The sequence below is a fragment of the Salvelinus alpinus genome, chromosome 26, assembly GCF_045679555.1.
Source record: "Salvelinus alpinus chromosome 26, SLU_Salpinus.1, whole genome shotgun sequence".
Lineage (NCBI taxonomy): Eukaryota > Metazoa > Chordata > Actinopteri > Salmoniformes > Salmonidae > Salvelinus > Salvelinus alpinus.
In genome coordinates, this window is record NC_092111.1 from 24,582,220 (window position 1) to 24,598,304 (window position 16,085).

A 16,085-nucleotide genomic window follows, 5' to 3' on the forward strand; every position below is an offset into this window, starting at 1 on the left:
ATCACTGTGTCTCCAGCTCGTTTAGCTACTCACTGGACCCTATGAGCACTCGGCTACACAGGCCTCTCCCTAATGTCATAATGCCTTGTCTATTGCTGTTTTGGTTAGTGATTATTGTGTTGTTTCACTGTAGAGCCTCCAGCCCTGCTCAATATGCCTTACCTAGCCCTTTTGTTCCAACCCCCCACACATGCAGTGACCTCACCTGGCTTAAATGGTGCCTCTAGAGACAAAACCTCTCTCATCGTCACTCAATGCCTAGGTTTTTCCTCCACTGTATTCACATCCTACCATACCCTTGTCTGTACAATATGCCTTGAATCTATTCTTCCGCGCCCAGAAATCTGCTCCTTTACCTCTCTGTTCCGAACGCACTAGACGACCAGTTCTTATAGCCTTTAGCTGTACCCTTATCCTACTCCTCCTCTGTTCCTCTGGTGATGTAGAGGTTAACCCAGGCCCTGCAACCCCTAGCTCCACTCCCATTCCCCAGGCGCTCTCAATTGTTGACTTCTGTAACCGTAAAAGCCTTGGTTTCATTCATGTTAACATCAGAAGCCTCCTCCCTAAGTTTGTTTTATTCACTGCTTTAGCACACTCCGCCAACCCGGATGTCCTAGCCATGTCTGAATCCTGGCTTAGGAAGGCCACCAAAAATCCAGAAATGTCCATCCCTAACTATAACATTTTCCGACAAGATAGAACTGCCAAAGGGGGCGGAGTTGCAATCTGCTGCAGAGATAGCCTGCAGAGTTCTGTCTTACTATCCAGGTCTGTGCCCAAACAATTCAAGCTTCTACTTTTAAAAATCCACCTTTCCAGAAACAAGTCTCTCACCATTGCCGCTTGCTATAGACCCCCTTCAGCCCCCAGCTGTGCCCTGGACACCATATATGAATTGATTGCCCCCATCTATTTTCAGAGTTCGTAATGTTGGGTGACCTAAACTGGGACATGCTTAACACCCCGACCGTCCCCCGACCGTCCTACAATCGAAGCTAGATGCCCTCAATCTCACACAAATGATCAATGAATTTACCAGGTTCAACCCTAAATTCGTAACCATGGGCACCCTCTTAGATATCATTCTGACCGACTTGCCCTCTAAATACACCTCTGCTGTCTTCAACCAGGATCTCAGCGATCATTGCCTCATTGCCTGTGTGCGTAATGGGTCCACGGTCAAACGACCACCCCTCATCACTGTCAAACGCTCCCTAAAACACTTCAGCGAGCAGGCCTTTCTAATCGACCTGGCCCGGGTATCCTGGAAGGATATTGACCTCATCCCGTCAGTAGAGGTTGCCTGGTTGCTCTTTAAAAGTGCTTTCCTCACCGTCTTAAATAAGCATGCCTCATTTCAATAAGCAATTTTCCACGGCTGGCCATGCTTTCCACCTGGCTACCCCTACCCTGGCCAACATCTCAGCACCCCCTGCAGCAACTTGCCTAAGCCCCCCCCCCCCCCCCCCCCACACTTCTCCTTCACCCAAATCCAGACAGCTGATGTTCTGAAAGAACTGCAAAATCTGGATCCCTACAAGTCAGCTGGGCTAGACAATCTGGACCCTCTCTTTCTAAAATTATCAGGCAAAATTGTTGTAACCCCTATTTCTAGCCTATTCAACCTCTCTTTCGTATCGTCTGAGATCCCCAAAGATTGGAAAGCTGCCGCGGTCATCCCCCTCTTCAAAGGGGGAGACACTCTAGACCTAAACTGTTATAGACCTATATCCATCCTGCCCTGCCTTTCTAAAATCTTCGAAAGCCAAGTTAACAAACAGATCACCGACCATTTAGAATCCCACCGTACCTTCTCCACTATGCAATCTGGTTTCCGAGCTGGTCATGGGTGCACCTCAGCCACGCTCAAGGTCCTAAACGATATCATAACCGCCATTGATAAAAGACAGTATTGTGCAGCCGTCTTCATCAACCTGGCCAAGGCTTTTGACTCTGTCAATCACCGCATTCTTATCGGCAGACTCAATAGCCTTGGCTTCTCAAATGACTGCCTCGCCTGGTTCACCAACTACTTCTCAGAGTTCAATGTGTCAAATCGGGCCTCCCGGGTGGCGCAGTGGTCTAGGGCACTGCATCGCAGTGCTAGCTGCGCCACCAGAGTCTCTGGGTTCGCGCCCAGGCTCTGTCGCAGCCGGCCGCGACCGGGAGGTCCGTGGGGCGACGCACAATTGGCATACCGTCGTCCGGGTTAGGGAGGGTTTGGCCGGTAGGGATATCCTTGTCTCATCGCGCTCCAGCGACTCCTGTGGCGGGCCGGGCGCAGTGCGCGCTAACCGAGGGGGCCAGGTGCACGGTGTTTCCTCCGACACATTGGTGCGGCTGGCTTCCGGGTTGGAGGCGCGCTGTGTTAAGAAGCAGTGCGGCTTGGTTGGGTTGTGCTTCGGAGGACGCATGGCTTTCGACCTTCGTCTCTCCCGAGCCCGTACGGGAGTTGTAGCGATGAGACAAGATAGTAATTACTAGCGATTGGATACCACGAAAATTGGGGAGAAAAGGGGATAACATTTATTTTAATTTTTTTTAAAAAATGTGTCAAATCGGAGGGCTTGTTGTCCGGACCTCTGGTAGTTTCTACGGGGGTGCCACAGGGTTCAATTCTTGGGCCGACTCTTTTCTCTGTATATATCAATGATATCGCTCTTGCTGCTGGTGATTCATTCTGTATACATCTGGCCCTTCTTTGGACACTGTGCTAACAAACCTCCAAATGAGCTTCAATGCCATACAACACCCCTTCCGAGGCCTCCAACTGCTTTTAAATGCTAGTAAAACTAAGTGCATGCTCTTCAACCGATTGCTGCCCACACCCTCCTGCCCGACTAACATCACTACTCTGGACGGTTCTGACTTAGAATATGTGGACAACTACAAATACTTAGGTGTCTAGTTAGACTGTAAACTCTCTTTCCAGACTCACATTAAGCATCTCCAATCCAAAATTAAATCTAGAATTGGCTTCCTATTTCGCAACAAAGCATCCTTACTCATGCTGCCATACCCTCATAAAACTGACTATCCTACCGATCCTCGACTTCGGCGATGTCATTTACAAAATAGCCTCCAACACTCTACTCAGCAAACTGGATGTAGTCTATCACAGTGCCATCCGTTTTGTCACCAAAGCCCCATACACTACCCACCACTGCGACCTGTATGCTCTCGTTGGTTGGCCCTCACTACATATTCGTTGCCAAACCCACTGGCTCCAGGTCATCTATAAGTCTATGCTAGGTAAAGCCCCACCTTATCTCAGCTCACTGGTCACCATAGCAACACCCACCCGTAGCACACGCCCCAGCAGGTATATGTCACTGGTCACCCCCAAAGCCAAAACTTGCTTTGGCCGCCTTTCCTTCCAGTTCTCTGCTGCCAATGACTGGAACGAATTGCAAAAATCACTGAAGCTGGATTCTTATATCTCCCTCACTAACTTTAAGCATCAGCTGTCAGAGCAGCTTACCGATCACTATACCTGTACACGCACCAACTTGTAAGTCGCTCTGGATAAGAGCGTCTGCTAAATGACTTAAATGTAAATGTACACAGCCCATCTGTAAATAGCACACCCAACTACCTCATCCCCATATTGTTACTTATCCTCTTGCTCTTTTGCACCCCAGTATCTCTACTTGCACATCATCATCTGCACATATATCACTCGTGTTAATGCTAAATTATAATTATTTCACCTCCATGGCCTATTTATTGCCTTACCTCCCTACACTTCTACATTTGCACACACTGTACATAGATTTTTCTATTGTGTTATTGATTGTACTTTTGCTTATGTGTAACTCTTTGTTGTTTTTGTCGCACTGCTTTGCTTTATCTTGGCCAGGTCGCAGTTGTAAATGAGAACTTGTTCTCAGCTGGCCTACCTGGTTAAATAAAGGTGAAATAAAAAAATAAAAGTAATGTGGTTTGGTAAGACGAATGCCCCTCTCCCCACAGGTGTGATTACGACCTCTGAGGGTTTAGAACTTGAGGTAGTCACCTCATACAAGTACTTGGGAGTATGGCTAGACGGTACACTGCCCTTCTCTCAGCACATATCAAAGCTGCTGGCTGAAGTTAAATCTAGACTTGGTTTCCTCTATCGAAATCGCTCCTCTTTCACCCCAGCTGCCAAACTAGCTGATTCAGATGACCATCCTACCCACGCTAGCTAAGGGTGCTCTCGACCGGCTAGATATTCGGCCATCAGATTTGCCACCAATGCTCCTTATAGGACACATCACAGCACTCTATACTCCTCTGTAAACTGGTCATCTCTGTATACCCGTCGCAAGACCCACTGGTTGATGCTTATTTATTAAACCCTCTTAGGCCTCACTCCCCCTAGCTGAGATATCTACTGCAGCCCTCATCCTCCACATACAACACCCGTTCTGCCAGTCACATTCTGTTAAAGGTCCCCAAAGCACACACATCCCTTGGTCGCTCCTCTTTTCAGTTCGCTGCAGCTAACAACTGGAACGAGCTGCAACAAACACGCAAACTGGACAGGTTTATCTCAATCTCTTCATTCAAAGACTCAATCCTGGACACTCTTACTGACAGTTGTGGATGCTTTGCGTGACTATTGTTGTCTCTGCCCAATAATGTTTGTACCATGTTTTGTGTTGTTACCATGTTGTTTTGTGTTACTACCATCCTGTGTTGTCATGTGTTGCTGCCTTGCTATGTTGTTGTCTTTGGTCTCTTTATGTAGTGTTGTCTCCTATATATTGTATTTATTTTTAATCCCAGGCCCCGTAGGAGGCCTTTTGGTAGGCCGTCATTGTAAATAAGAATCTGTTCTTAGCTGACTTGCCAAGTTAAATAAAATAAAAATGCCTGCCCTCTCTTGGCTACTACCTTTAACTACAGCAACATAATGTAGAATATTGCATCAGTAGCTTTTAGCAGACTGGGCAAAGATGTATAAAATGGTATATGTCTAGGGTGCTGAAGACCAAAGAATATGTTCATCAGAAAGTAAAATACTCAGAGACACACACACAGGTGTCTGGTATGCAGAGGTGTTTTAATCACATTAGAACCAAAGAAAAACACTGTGTCATTGGGTTAACCACAGTCTTTATATATAATAACCTTTATCCCAGAAAAACATTTACAGCTTTACTCTGATTGTAAAACAGAAAGACACATTCCCACAGAGAGAGAGGAGAGGGATAATAGAGAGGAGTGATGGAGAGAGAGGAGTGATAATTGAGAGGAGTGATGGAGAGAGGAGTGATAATTGAGAGGAGTGATAATTGAGAGGGAGACAGAACAGAGACAGAGTGCATCTCCAACAGTCCTTATATAAATTAGAAAAACCGACAGGCCATTTTTATTGGATTATTACATAAGTATTATACATTACAAAAATATGATATAGTTGTTATAGAAGCGCCAGGCGTTAAGCTGAGTGATCGTAGCTGGGTCGTATTCAGTAGCAAAACTGTTTGAAAACAGACAAGGAAGAATTGCTTCTTATTGCACAAGTTCAAGCTGTAAATCCCCATTTTATTCCATTTCTAAATGTTTTCTCCCTACTGAATACAACTCTGGGTCCTCAGGTTCTTCATTCAGTGACATTGCATGTGACCCCTCCCACTCGCTCCCAAATAAGGAATCATGCCTATATAGGCCACGCCCCCCTCATCCAAGAATGACATGCAGCTCCTCTAGCGTTCTATATCTAGGCCGGATATATACAGTTTAGGACAACGCAATAATCAATAATTCCATGCGGCAGCATTAGAAAATAAACAAATTAATTGGACCAGTGCCACTGCTGATTCTACAGGATTAGCATTGAAAATGTGACAATCGGTCTGAAAAATAAAGGGTCTGTAGATAACTAGAAACACATTTAAATGAATAGAATGACAGTAATACTGGTTAGCTGAAATTCACTACAATTGTGTTCCTTTTCCACTTGATGGCAAACTTTCTGTACTGCTAAAATTCACTTCCAGTCATTTTCGCTCGCATTGCTAGTCCCATTGTTTAGAATTCTTCTGCATTTATGCAAAGACTTATAGAATATTAGAATCCTCTTATCCTAACCTGTATATTTTTGACCTAGGCCCATACCAGGAAGTCAGGTAGATCAGGAAGAAAAGTTAGGACTTAAAGAATTAACGCAATAATTAGAAAAATAATATAAAAAAAATAACAGAGGAGCTGGTTGGTAGATGAGTATGTAGAGGGAGTAAGTGTAAATGGAGGGATGGAAGAAGAGCGGGAGGAGAGGGTAGAGGAGGGAGAGAGGGTAGAGGAGGGAGGGAGAGAGAGAGAGAGAGGGTAGAGGAGGGAGAGAGAGAAGGTAGAAGAGGGAGGGAGAGAGGGAGAGAAGGTAGAGGAGGGAGGGAGAGAAGGTAGAGGAGGGAGGGAGAGAAGGTAGAGGAGGGAGGGAGAGAAGGTAGAGGAGGGAGGGAGAGAGGGAGAGAAGGTAGAGGAGGGAGGGAGAGAAGGTAGAGGAGGGAGGGAGAGAGGGAGAGAAGGTAGAGGAGGGAGGGAGAGAAGGTAGAGGAGGGAGGGAGAGAAGGTAGAGGAGGGAGGGAGAGAAGGTAGAGGAGGGAGGGAGAGAAGGTAGAGGAGGGTGGGAGAGAGAGAGGGTAGAGGAGGGAGAGAAGGTAGAGGGAGGGAGAGAAGGTAGAGGAGGGAGGGAGAGAGAGAGAGGGTAGAGGAGGGAGAGAAGGTAGAGGAGGGAGGGAGAGAGAGAAGGTAGAGGAGGGAGGGAGAGAAGGTAGAGGAAGGAGGGAGAGAGAAATGGTAGAGGAGGGAGGGAGCAAAGGTGGAGTGCTAGAAGTGAAACGTAAGTAAGGGAGAGGAAGAAGGGAGAGAGAGAGAGAGAGAGCGATTGAGGAGTTATTGCTGGGCGTAGTAGCATGGTTTCCACTGTCGGTCGGAGTAGGGATAGCAGAGGAGAGGGATGGAGGAGAGTGATACAGTAGTTATTGTTGTGGGTAGTATGGCTGTGGTGGTGGTTGTTGGGGCTGCTGTTGGTAGGTGTAGGGGTGCTGCTGTGTGGGGGGGACCCCAGGGTAGCCCCCCTGTCCGGGTGCTGGGGCCTGCTGATAGGGGACGTAGGGCTGCATGTTAGGCTGCATAGTGGGGGGCATGTTGTACTGGCCGTACGCTGCATACGGGTTATAACCCATAGGCATCTGGTAGGCATACCTGGAGATACAGAGAAAGAGAGGTTAGTGTGTATGAAAATGAGAAGACAGGGATAGTTAGAAGAGAGGGAGTTAACAGAAGTGAGACGAACAACAGACGGGCTACAGTTGTGCAACGCACACAGCCTACCAACTAGGACAATAAGGATATTGATTGATTTGATTGACTCACCCGGGGTATCCCTGATATGTGGGGTAAGGTGGTCCCTGGGCCTGTGAGGGAGGGGCCATGGGTGGGGGGTTTACTGGTTGAGGCTGGTTACTGGGAGGGTTGCCTGGTGCGGAGGCGGCCTGGGGGGGGAAGGCAGGGGGAGGGGGCCGCTCGGGAGGCTGGGCCTTCGCCTGGGGCTGCTGAGGCTGCTGGAAACGGAAGAGGGAAAGATCAGAGGTCAATAAAAATCATAGTCAAAACAGATAAATAGTAAACCTTGTGACAACTGCTGATGTAAAGGGGTTAACAAACATTTAATTGATTGCTTGAAAAGGGATATTTTTACAACGTCACAATAAGAGACAATATTACGGTCATGTCTCTGTCGTGATTGAGGGAGTTCGTCAGGCTGAACCGGGCTATGGCCCGTCAAGACCAGGTGAAGCTGCTCAAATCAAACAGTCATTGTCAACAAGGCAGCATTGTGCATCGTTGAGAAACATACAATATATGTTTGAATTTTCAAACTAGTTTTCCTTGGTAAGATAAAGCACATATGTTTATTTTATCAAGAGGAAACACTTTAGCATTAAGTCAATACTCCACGTGCTTCACATACGTCACTCTGTTGAGCCATCGGCTTTGAAAGGGGCACAACTCACACGCGGGAGACGGCTCGGTTACAAACGAATGCAATCGCTTTCACCCGATGCAAATTTCGCCCACACAGTGAACCGGGAAAGTTTAATTGAATCCTCATTGGCACAGAGCTGCCTTCTGATTGGGCTGGAGGGAGGAGCCACCCAGCTGTGATTGGCTACTTACGAAGACAGTCCTTGGTGCGGGGGTTGGTCCAGTGGCGGTGGGGGTGGGGTTAGTCTGGTAGGCAGGGACAGAGAAGGACGGGGCACTGGGCTCCCTGGCGATGCTCTGCTGCAAATCCCTGGGTGGGTAACCACAATAACAGCAATGTCAGTCAGTGGTCACCAAGGCAACCCCAACATCAGTTGCTCGTCATGGTCACTTCTAGTTCACATAAATCACCAATCACATAAAAACATAATCAATGACATTTCACTAATAACACAATACAGTGATTATTACAAATATTCATAACTGCAGCATCGTTATTGAGACGACATCACCACCACATACTTCAGCAGTTCATCCCGTTCTGTCTTGCGGGCGAAGACGATGTCACTGCACTTGTTCTGGAACTTCAGCAGGATCTCTGTGAGGTCATTGTAGAACTACAGAGAGCGAGAAGGTGATTGGTCAGACTGAGAGACAACCAAAGTCATCCAATCATCAAGCCCTTGTCAAGTTCAACCGGTTGTTTTCCCGGGGTTAGAACAAAAATGTGTATTGTTGGGTGACACCGTCTTAGAAATAGCCCTCCTTTTCCCTGGACAACCCACCCATTCCCTAGAAACAACCCTTCCTGCCGTTCCCTAGGCGACAGTTACCTTGGTGCCCTCTCTGAGGTTGCTGGTGATCTCAACGTAGCTGTCGTGGGCCGAGGCCAGCTTCTTCAACACCTCCTCACGATCATTAGCCTCCGAGTTGGACTGCTTCAGACTGGAGAACTCCTGGTGAGATGCCTGGGGGGAGACAATCAACAGTTGGAGATGGAAGGAGAGAATCGATAAAGTAACATTTCTCGCCATCTGAAAAAAGTATTTGTTGAAATTGTGTATAGGGGTGTTTAGGCGAGTGTGTGTCTGTAGCCTACCTGCACGTTGCCCAACAGCTCTTCCTGAGAGCGGAGGCTGGCTTGAACCCTCTGGCTGTAGCTGCCGTATGATTGGTCCAGCTGGCTCATTGACAGTGACTCCTCATTGATGGCCCCGTCCTGAGCCAGAGCCGTCAGGAAGCTGGAGGACATGTCAAAGGTCACACCCTTAATCTCCGTCTCCAGCACCTCCCTCTCTCTCTTCACCTCCTCTAGCTGAGACAGCTGGGAACGCAACACACTCACAACCTAGAGGGAGAGAGAATACATAGTTAGAACACACACACACACACACACACACACACACACACACACACACACAGACAGACACACACACACACACACACACCATCCCTCACCTCGCTGCCCTGCAATGTCATAGCAGGGTTGGCTGAAGGTATGGCAGCGGTGAGTTCAGCCTGAGGTTTACAGAGGAGAGCGATCATCTCACAGTGTGCATTATAACGCTCCCTGACCACCTGGTCAGCCTGCACTGCCTTGTCCAACACACTACGGAAGTTACCACCCTCTGGACCGCCGGAGGTAGAGAAGCAGAAATAAATATCATTTGATTCCATGGTAGTACACAACACCACACATATCAGTATGTTTGTTTTTGGATGTGTGTGTAGGCATGAGTAGGTGTGTGAGTGTGTGTACCCGCTCTGAGTGGTTTGTAGAGGTCTCCAGAGGGAGTTCTGTTCCAGCGTTGGCTGAACTTGGATCTCAGCTCGCTGTCTGTCGACTCCTCATCATCCAGCATCTTCAGAGACTACAAACACACACACACACACATTACACATCATGGGTATACGAACGTGTGTGTGTGTGTGTGTGTGTGTACACACACACCTCATCCAGGATCTCTCTGTTGCGTGTCAGTAGTTCCGGCAGGTCTCTGATCAGTTGCTCTATGCTCTGCAGCCCCCCCTGCTGGACGATGGCATGGGCCTTTTCAATAATGGATTGTGGGATAGAATCTCCAGACAGGTCCTCCAGAGCCGCAGGCAGGTTCAGAGATGCCAGGACACTGTTGTTAAATTATCAATACATGATCAATATAGACATGCCAACACACTGTTTAGTTATTAACACAATTCACCACCAATAAATACGACGTACACAGTGTACAAAACATTAAGAACACCTGCCCTTTCCATGACAGATTGACCAGGTGAAAGCTATGATCCCTTATTGATGTTAAATCCACTTCAAGCAGTGTAGATGAAGGGGAGGAGACAGGTTAAAGAAGGGTTTTTAAGCCTCGAGACAATTGAGACATGGATTGTCTATGTGTGCCATTCAGAGGGTGAATGGGCAAGACAAAATATTTAAGTGCCTTTGAATGGGATATGGTAGTAGGTGCCAGGCGCACCGGTTTGTGTCAAGAACTGCAACACTGCTGGGTCTTTACTGCTCAACAGTTCCCTGTGTGTATCAAGAATGGTCCACCACCCAAAGGACATCCAGCCAACTTGACACAACTGTGGGACGCATTGGAGTCAACATGGGCCAGCATCCCTGTGGAATGCTTTCGACACCTTGTAGAGTCCATGCCCTGACGAATTGAGGCTGTTCTGAGGGCAAAAGGGGGGGGGTGCAACTCAAGGCTAGCTTTTTCAAGCAGAAATTTGCTTCCTGCAACACAAACTCAAAAAAGTTCTGGGACACTGTAAAGTCCATGGAGAATAAGAACACCTCCTCCCAGCTGCCCACTGCACTGAGGATAGGAAACACTGTCACCACCGATAAATCCATTATAATTGAGAATTTCACAGCAACTCGCCCAAGCCTTCCCCATTTCTCCTTCTCCCAAATCCAGTCAGCTGATGTTCTGAAAGAGCTGCAAAATCTGGACCCCTACAAATCAGCTGGGCTAGACAATCTGGACCCTTTCTTTCTAAAATGATCTGCCAAAATTGTTGCAACACCTATTACTAGTCTTTTCAACCTCTCTTTCGTGTCGTCTGAGATTCCCAAAGATTGGAAAGCAGCTGCGGTCATCCCCCTCTTCAAAGGGGGGGACACTCTTGACCCAAACTGCTACAGACCTATATCTATTCTACCCTGCCTTTCTAAGGTCTTCAAAAGCCAAGTCAACAAACAGATTACCGACCATTTTGAATCCCACCATACATTCTCCACTATGCAATCTGGTTTCAGAGCTGGTCATGGGTGCACCTCAGCCACGCTCAAGGTCCTAAACGATATCATAACCGCCATCGATAAGAAACAATACTGTGCAGCCATATTCATTGACCTGGCCAAGGCTTTCGACTCTGTCGATCACCACATCCTCATCGGCAGACTCGATAGCCTTGGTTTCTCAAATGATTGCCTCGTCTGGTTCACCAACTACTTCTCTGATAGAGTTCAGTGTGTCAAATCGGAGGGCCTGTTGTCCGGGCCTCTGGCAGTCTCTACGGGGGTGCCACAGGGTTCAATTCTTGGACCGACTCTCTTCTCTGTATACATCAATGATGTCGCTCTTGCTGCTGGTGAGTCTCTGATCCACCTCTACGCAGACGACACCATTCTGTATACTTCTGGCCCTTCTTTGGACACTGTGTTAACAACCCTCCAGACGAGCTTCAATGCCATACAACTCTCCTTCCGTGGCCTCCAATTGCTCTTAAATACAAGTAAAACTAAATGCATGCTCTTCAACCGATCGCTGCCTGCACCTGCCCGCCCATCCAACATCACTACTCTGGACGGTTCTGACTATGTGGACAACTACAAATACCTAGGTGTCTGGTTAGACTGTAAACTCTCCTTCCAGACTCACATCAAACATCTCCAATCCAAAGTTAAATCTAGAATTGGCTTCCTATTTCGCAACAAAGCATCCTTCACTCATGCTGCCAAACATACCCTTGTAAAACTGACCATCCTACCGATCCTCGACTTCGGCGATGTCATTTACAAAATAGCCTCCAATACCCTACTAAATAAATTGGATGCAGTCTATCACAGTGCCATCCGTTTTGTCACCAAAGCCCCATATACGACCCACCACTGCGACCTGTACGCTCTCGTTGGCTGGCCCTCGCTTCATACTCGTCGCCAAACCCACTGGCTCCAGGTCATCTACAAGACCCTGCTAGGTAAAGTCCCCCCTTATCTCAGCTCGCTGGTCACCATAGCAGCACCCACCTGTAGCACGCGCTCCAGCATGTATATCTCTCTGGTCACCCCCAAAACCAATTCTTCCTTTGGCCGCCTCTCCTTCCAGTTCTCTGCTGCCAATGACTGGAACGAACTACAAAAATCTCTGAAACTGGAGACACTTATCTCCCTCTCTAGCTTTAAGCACCAGCTGTCAGAGCAGCTCACAGATTACTGCACCTGTACATAGCCCATCTATAATTTAGCCCAAACAACTACCTCTCCCCCTACTGTATTTATTTATTTTGCTCCCCATTATTTCTCTCTACTTTGCACATTCTTCCACTGCAAATCTACCATTCCAGTGTTTTACTTACTGTATTGTATTTACTTCACCACCATGGCCTTTTTTTTGCCTTTACCTCCCTTATCTCACCTCATTTGCTCACATTGTATAAAGACTTATTTTTCTACTGTATTATTGACTGTATGTTTGTTTTACTCCATGTGTAACTCTGTGTTGTTGTATGTGTCGAACTGCTTTGCTTTATCTTGGCCAGGTCGCAGTTGTAAAGGAGAACTTGTTCTCAACTTGCCTACCTGGTTAAATAAAAAAAATATTAGGAAGGTGTTCGTAATGTTTTGTCCACTCAGTGTATGATGACGTAACCGGGTGCTGTTGACTGTATTGATCATGTAATGTACTGAAATTAATACAGTAGACAAAAAAACAATTCAATTGTTAAATGATCAAAGTAACATCCATACCCGTTGCAGAGGTTAGTAGCTTCCCTCATAGTTCCTACCAGTCTGTTGACGGTCTCAGCCTTCCTCTGGCTGTACACACTCATACTCTGCTGCACAGCCATGGGCACCATCTTCTCAAACAAGTCTATACAGACACACACATCAGAAACTAACCCACACTTTTAGACATCTACACAAAAAGCAAAAGTGTGCCCCTCCCCCCGTACCAGTGAACTTGGCGCTGAGTGGTTGTGTGTGTACTCGGTTTCTCACCAGTGAACTTGGCGCTGAGTGGTTGTGTGTGTACTCGGTTTCTCACCAGTGAACTTGGCGCTGAGTGGTTGTGTGTGTACTCGGTTTCTCACCAGTGAACTTGGCGCTGAGTGGTTGTGTGTGTACTCGGTTTCTCACCAGTGAACTTGGCGCTGAGTGGTTGTGTGTGTACTCGGTCTCTCACCAGTGAACTTGGCGCTGAGCGGAGGTGTGATGGTGGTAGCCTTGACCAGCGCTGCCTTGCCGATGTGTTCCAGGTCTTTGACCTCGGGGACACGGTCGTGGTAGATGAAGTCATTGTCCTTCTTAGCGGCGGTCAGAGCACGGCTGATCTTATCACTAAGGTCTTTCACACTGACGTACTCATCATAGCGAGACGCTACCGTCTTCACCAGCTCTGTAGCATGCTGCAGGGAAGGAGAGAATAGAGGAGTGAATGATAGTCGGATCCTTCGCACTGTCAATCATAAAGCAGGGCTAGACTCTTCACTAATTAGTTTGCTGAGGGATGGAGAGAACGAGAGAATAGAGAAGAGTAAACAAAGTATGAAGACTTTGGTTGAGTGGTTGTGTTTACAGTGGGAAGAAAAAGTAGGTGAACCCTTTAGAATTACCTGGATTTCTGCATAAATTATTCATCAAATCTGATCTTCACCCAAGTCATAACAATAGACAAACAGTCTGCTTAAACTAATAACACAAACAATTATAATTGTTCATGTCTTTATTGAACACACCGTGTAAACATTCACAGTGCAGTTTGGAAAAAGCATGTGAACCCTTGGATTTAATAACAGGTTGACCCTCCTTTGGCAGGAGGAAAACCAAACGTTTTCTTTAGTTGGGGATCAGAACTGCACAACGGTCAAGAGGAATTTTGGACCATTCCTCTTTACAAAACTGTTTCAGTTCCACAATATTCTTGGGGTGTCTGGTGTGAACCGCTCACTTGATGTCATGCCACAGCATCTCAGACGGGTTGAGGTCATGCCACAGCATCTCAGACGGGTTGAGGTCATGCCACAGCATCTCAGACGGGTTGAGGTCATGCCACAGCATCTCAGACGGGTTGAGGTCAGGACTGACTGGGCCACTCCAGAAGGTGTGTTTTCTTCTGTTCAAGCCATTCTGTTGTTGATTTACTTCTGTCTTTCGGGTTGTTGTCCTGTTGCGTCACCCAACTTCTGTTGAGCTTCTATTGGCAGACAGATAGCCTTACATTCTCATGCAAAATGTCTTGTTAAACTTGGGAATTCATATTCCCGACGATGATAGCAAGCTGTCCAGGCCCTGAGGCAGCTAAGCAGCCCAAACCATGATGCTCCCTCCACCATACTTTACAGTTGGGATGAAGTTTGATGTTGGTGTGCTGTGCCTTTTTTTGTCCACACAGTGTTGTGTTCCTTTAGTTTCATCTGTCCACAGAATATTTTGCCAGTGGCGCTGTGGAACATCCAGGTGCTTTTTTGCAAACTTCAGACGTGCAGCAATGTTTTTTTGGGACAGCAATGGCTTCTTCCGTGGTGTCCTCCTATGAACACCATTCTTGTTTAGTGTTTTACGTATCGTACTCGTCAACAGAGATGTTAGCATGTTCCAGAGATTTCTGTAAGTCTTTAGCTGACACTCTATGATTAACCTCATTGAGCGCTCTTGCAGTCATCTTTGCAGGACGGCCATTCCTAGGGAGAGTAGCAACAGTGCTGAACTTCCTCCATTTATAGACAATTGGTCTTACCATGTACTGACTTTTAGAGATACCTTTGTAACCCTTTCCAGCTTTATGCAAGGCAACCATTCTTAATCTTAGGTCTTCTGACATCTCTTTTGTTCGAGGCATGGTTCACGTCAGGCAATGCTTCTTGTGAATAGCAAACTCAAATTTTGTGCATGTTTATAAAATAAAATGGGGCAGGATAGCTCTAACCAAAATCTCCAATCTCGTTTCATTGCTTTAACTCCAGGTTAGTTGACACCTGACTCCAATTAGCTTTTGGAGAAGTCATTAGCCTAGGGGTTCACATACTTTTTCCAACCTACACTGTGAATTTTTAAATTATGTATTCAATATAGACAAAATACAATAATTTGTGTGTTTTTAGTTTAAGCACACTGTTTGTCTATTGTTGTGACTTAGATGAAGATCAGATCAAATTTTATGTCAAATTTATGCAGAAATCCAGGTAATTTTAAAAGGTTCACATACTTTTTCTTGCCACTGTATTTGGTCATAAGAAAATCACAACATTTTCAGGTTGGCTACACTGTAAGAACCACTGGGTTAGAGTTGCGCTGTGTGTGTACCTGCAAGCGAGCGATCTCCTCCCCAAAGTGTTTCTTCTGCTTGGCGAGGATAGACTGGTGTAGCTCAGCGTTGGCCTGCATGATGCAGTGTTTAGCTGCAAGCACCGGCAACACCTCCTGGAAATAAATACACTGACCAGGGAGAAGCAACCACAGAGCAGTGCGCACACGCACGGGGCAAACCAAAACACATACACGCAAACAAAGGGAAAACCAAAGAACAACACCGCCAAGAGCAAATCACGAACGTGTTTCACGTCACAGAAGCCAAATCAGGAACACATGCACACACACCACCACGAGGGATGCAGAGAGCGGAGGATAACGGGAGAGAACAGAACAGGACAGGCAATGAGTAAGTGATTAACCTTTCTGCAACATTCACCCAAACTTTATTACAAAGTAGTGTGTGTGTGTCTGCAAAGTCCAGCCCATGTATTCCCACCCCAGACCGTGTGTGTGTGTGTGTGTCTGTGAGCGTCTTTTAGTAGTAAGACAGGTCAGTCAGATTTCAAACACATAATTTCAGAAGCTCATTATTAGTTAGTGAGAGACCAATAAGAACGGGAGTGAG

At 46.8% G+C, this 16,085-nt stretch overlaps 1 protein-coding gene across 2 annotated transcripts in view; it reads right to left on the reverse strand.

Moving 5' to 3' along the window:
* Window positions 1-5,031: 5,031 nt before the first annotated feature.
* pdcd6ip (programmed cell death 6 interacting protein) overlaps window positions 5,032-16,085 on the reverse strand; it is a 28,998-nt gene continuing 17,944 nt past the window's right edge. Inside the window, exons 7-18 of one of the 2 annotated variants that reach the window (XM_071368394.1) lie at window positions 15,512-15,628; window positions 13,392-13,614; window positions 12,956-13,079; window positions 9,932-10,109; window positions 9,740-9,851; window positions 9,439-9,608; window positions 9,080-9,328; window positions 8,814-8,948; window positions 8,503-8,597; window positions 8,173-8,290; window positions 7,369-7,556; window positions 5,032-7,197 (exon numbers count right to left, since the gene is read on the reverse strand). In XM_071368394.1, the coding sequence (XP_071224495.1) occupies window positions 6,972-7,197; window positions 7,369-7,556; window positions 8,173-8,290; window positions 8,503-8,597; window positions 8,814-8,948; window positions 9,080-9,328; window positions 9,439-9,608; window positions 9,740-9,851; window positions 9,932-10,109; window positions 12,956-13,079; window positions 13,392-13,614; window positions 15,512-15,628 (1,935 nt within the window). In that variant the 3' untranslated portion in view covers window positions 5,032-6,971. Of the gene's footprint in view, window positions 7,198-7,368; window positions 7,557-8,172; window positions 8,291-8,502; window positions 8,598-8,813; window positions 8,949-9,079; window positions 9,329-9,438; window positions 9,609-9,739; window positions 9,852-9,931; window positions 10,110-12,955; window positions 13,080-13,391; window positions 13,615-15,511; window positions 15,644-16,085 lie in introns of both variants that reach the window. The other variant, XM_071368393.1, reaches the window with a different exon arrangement.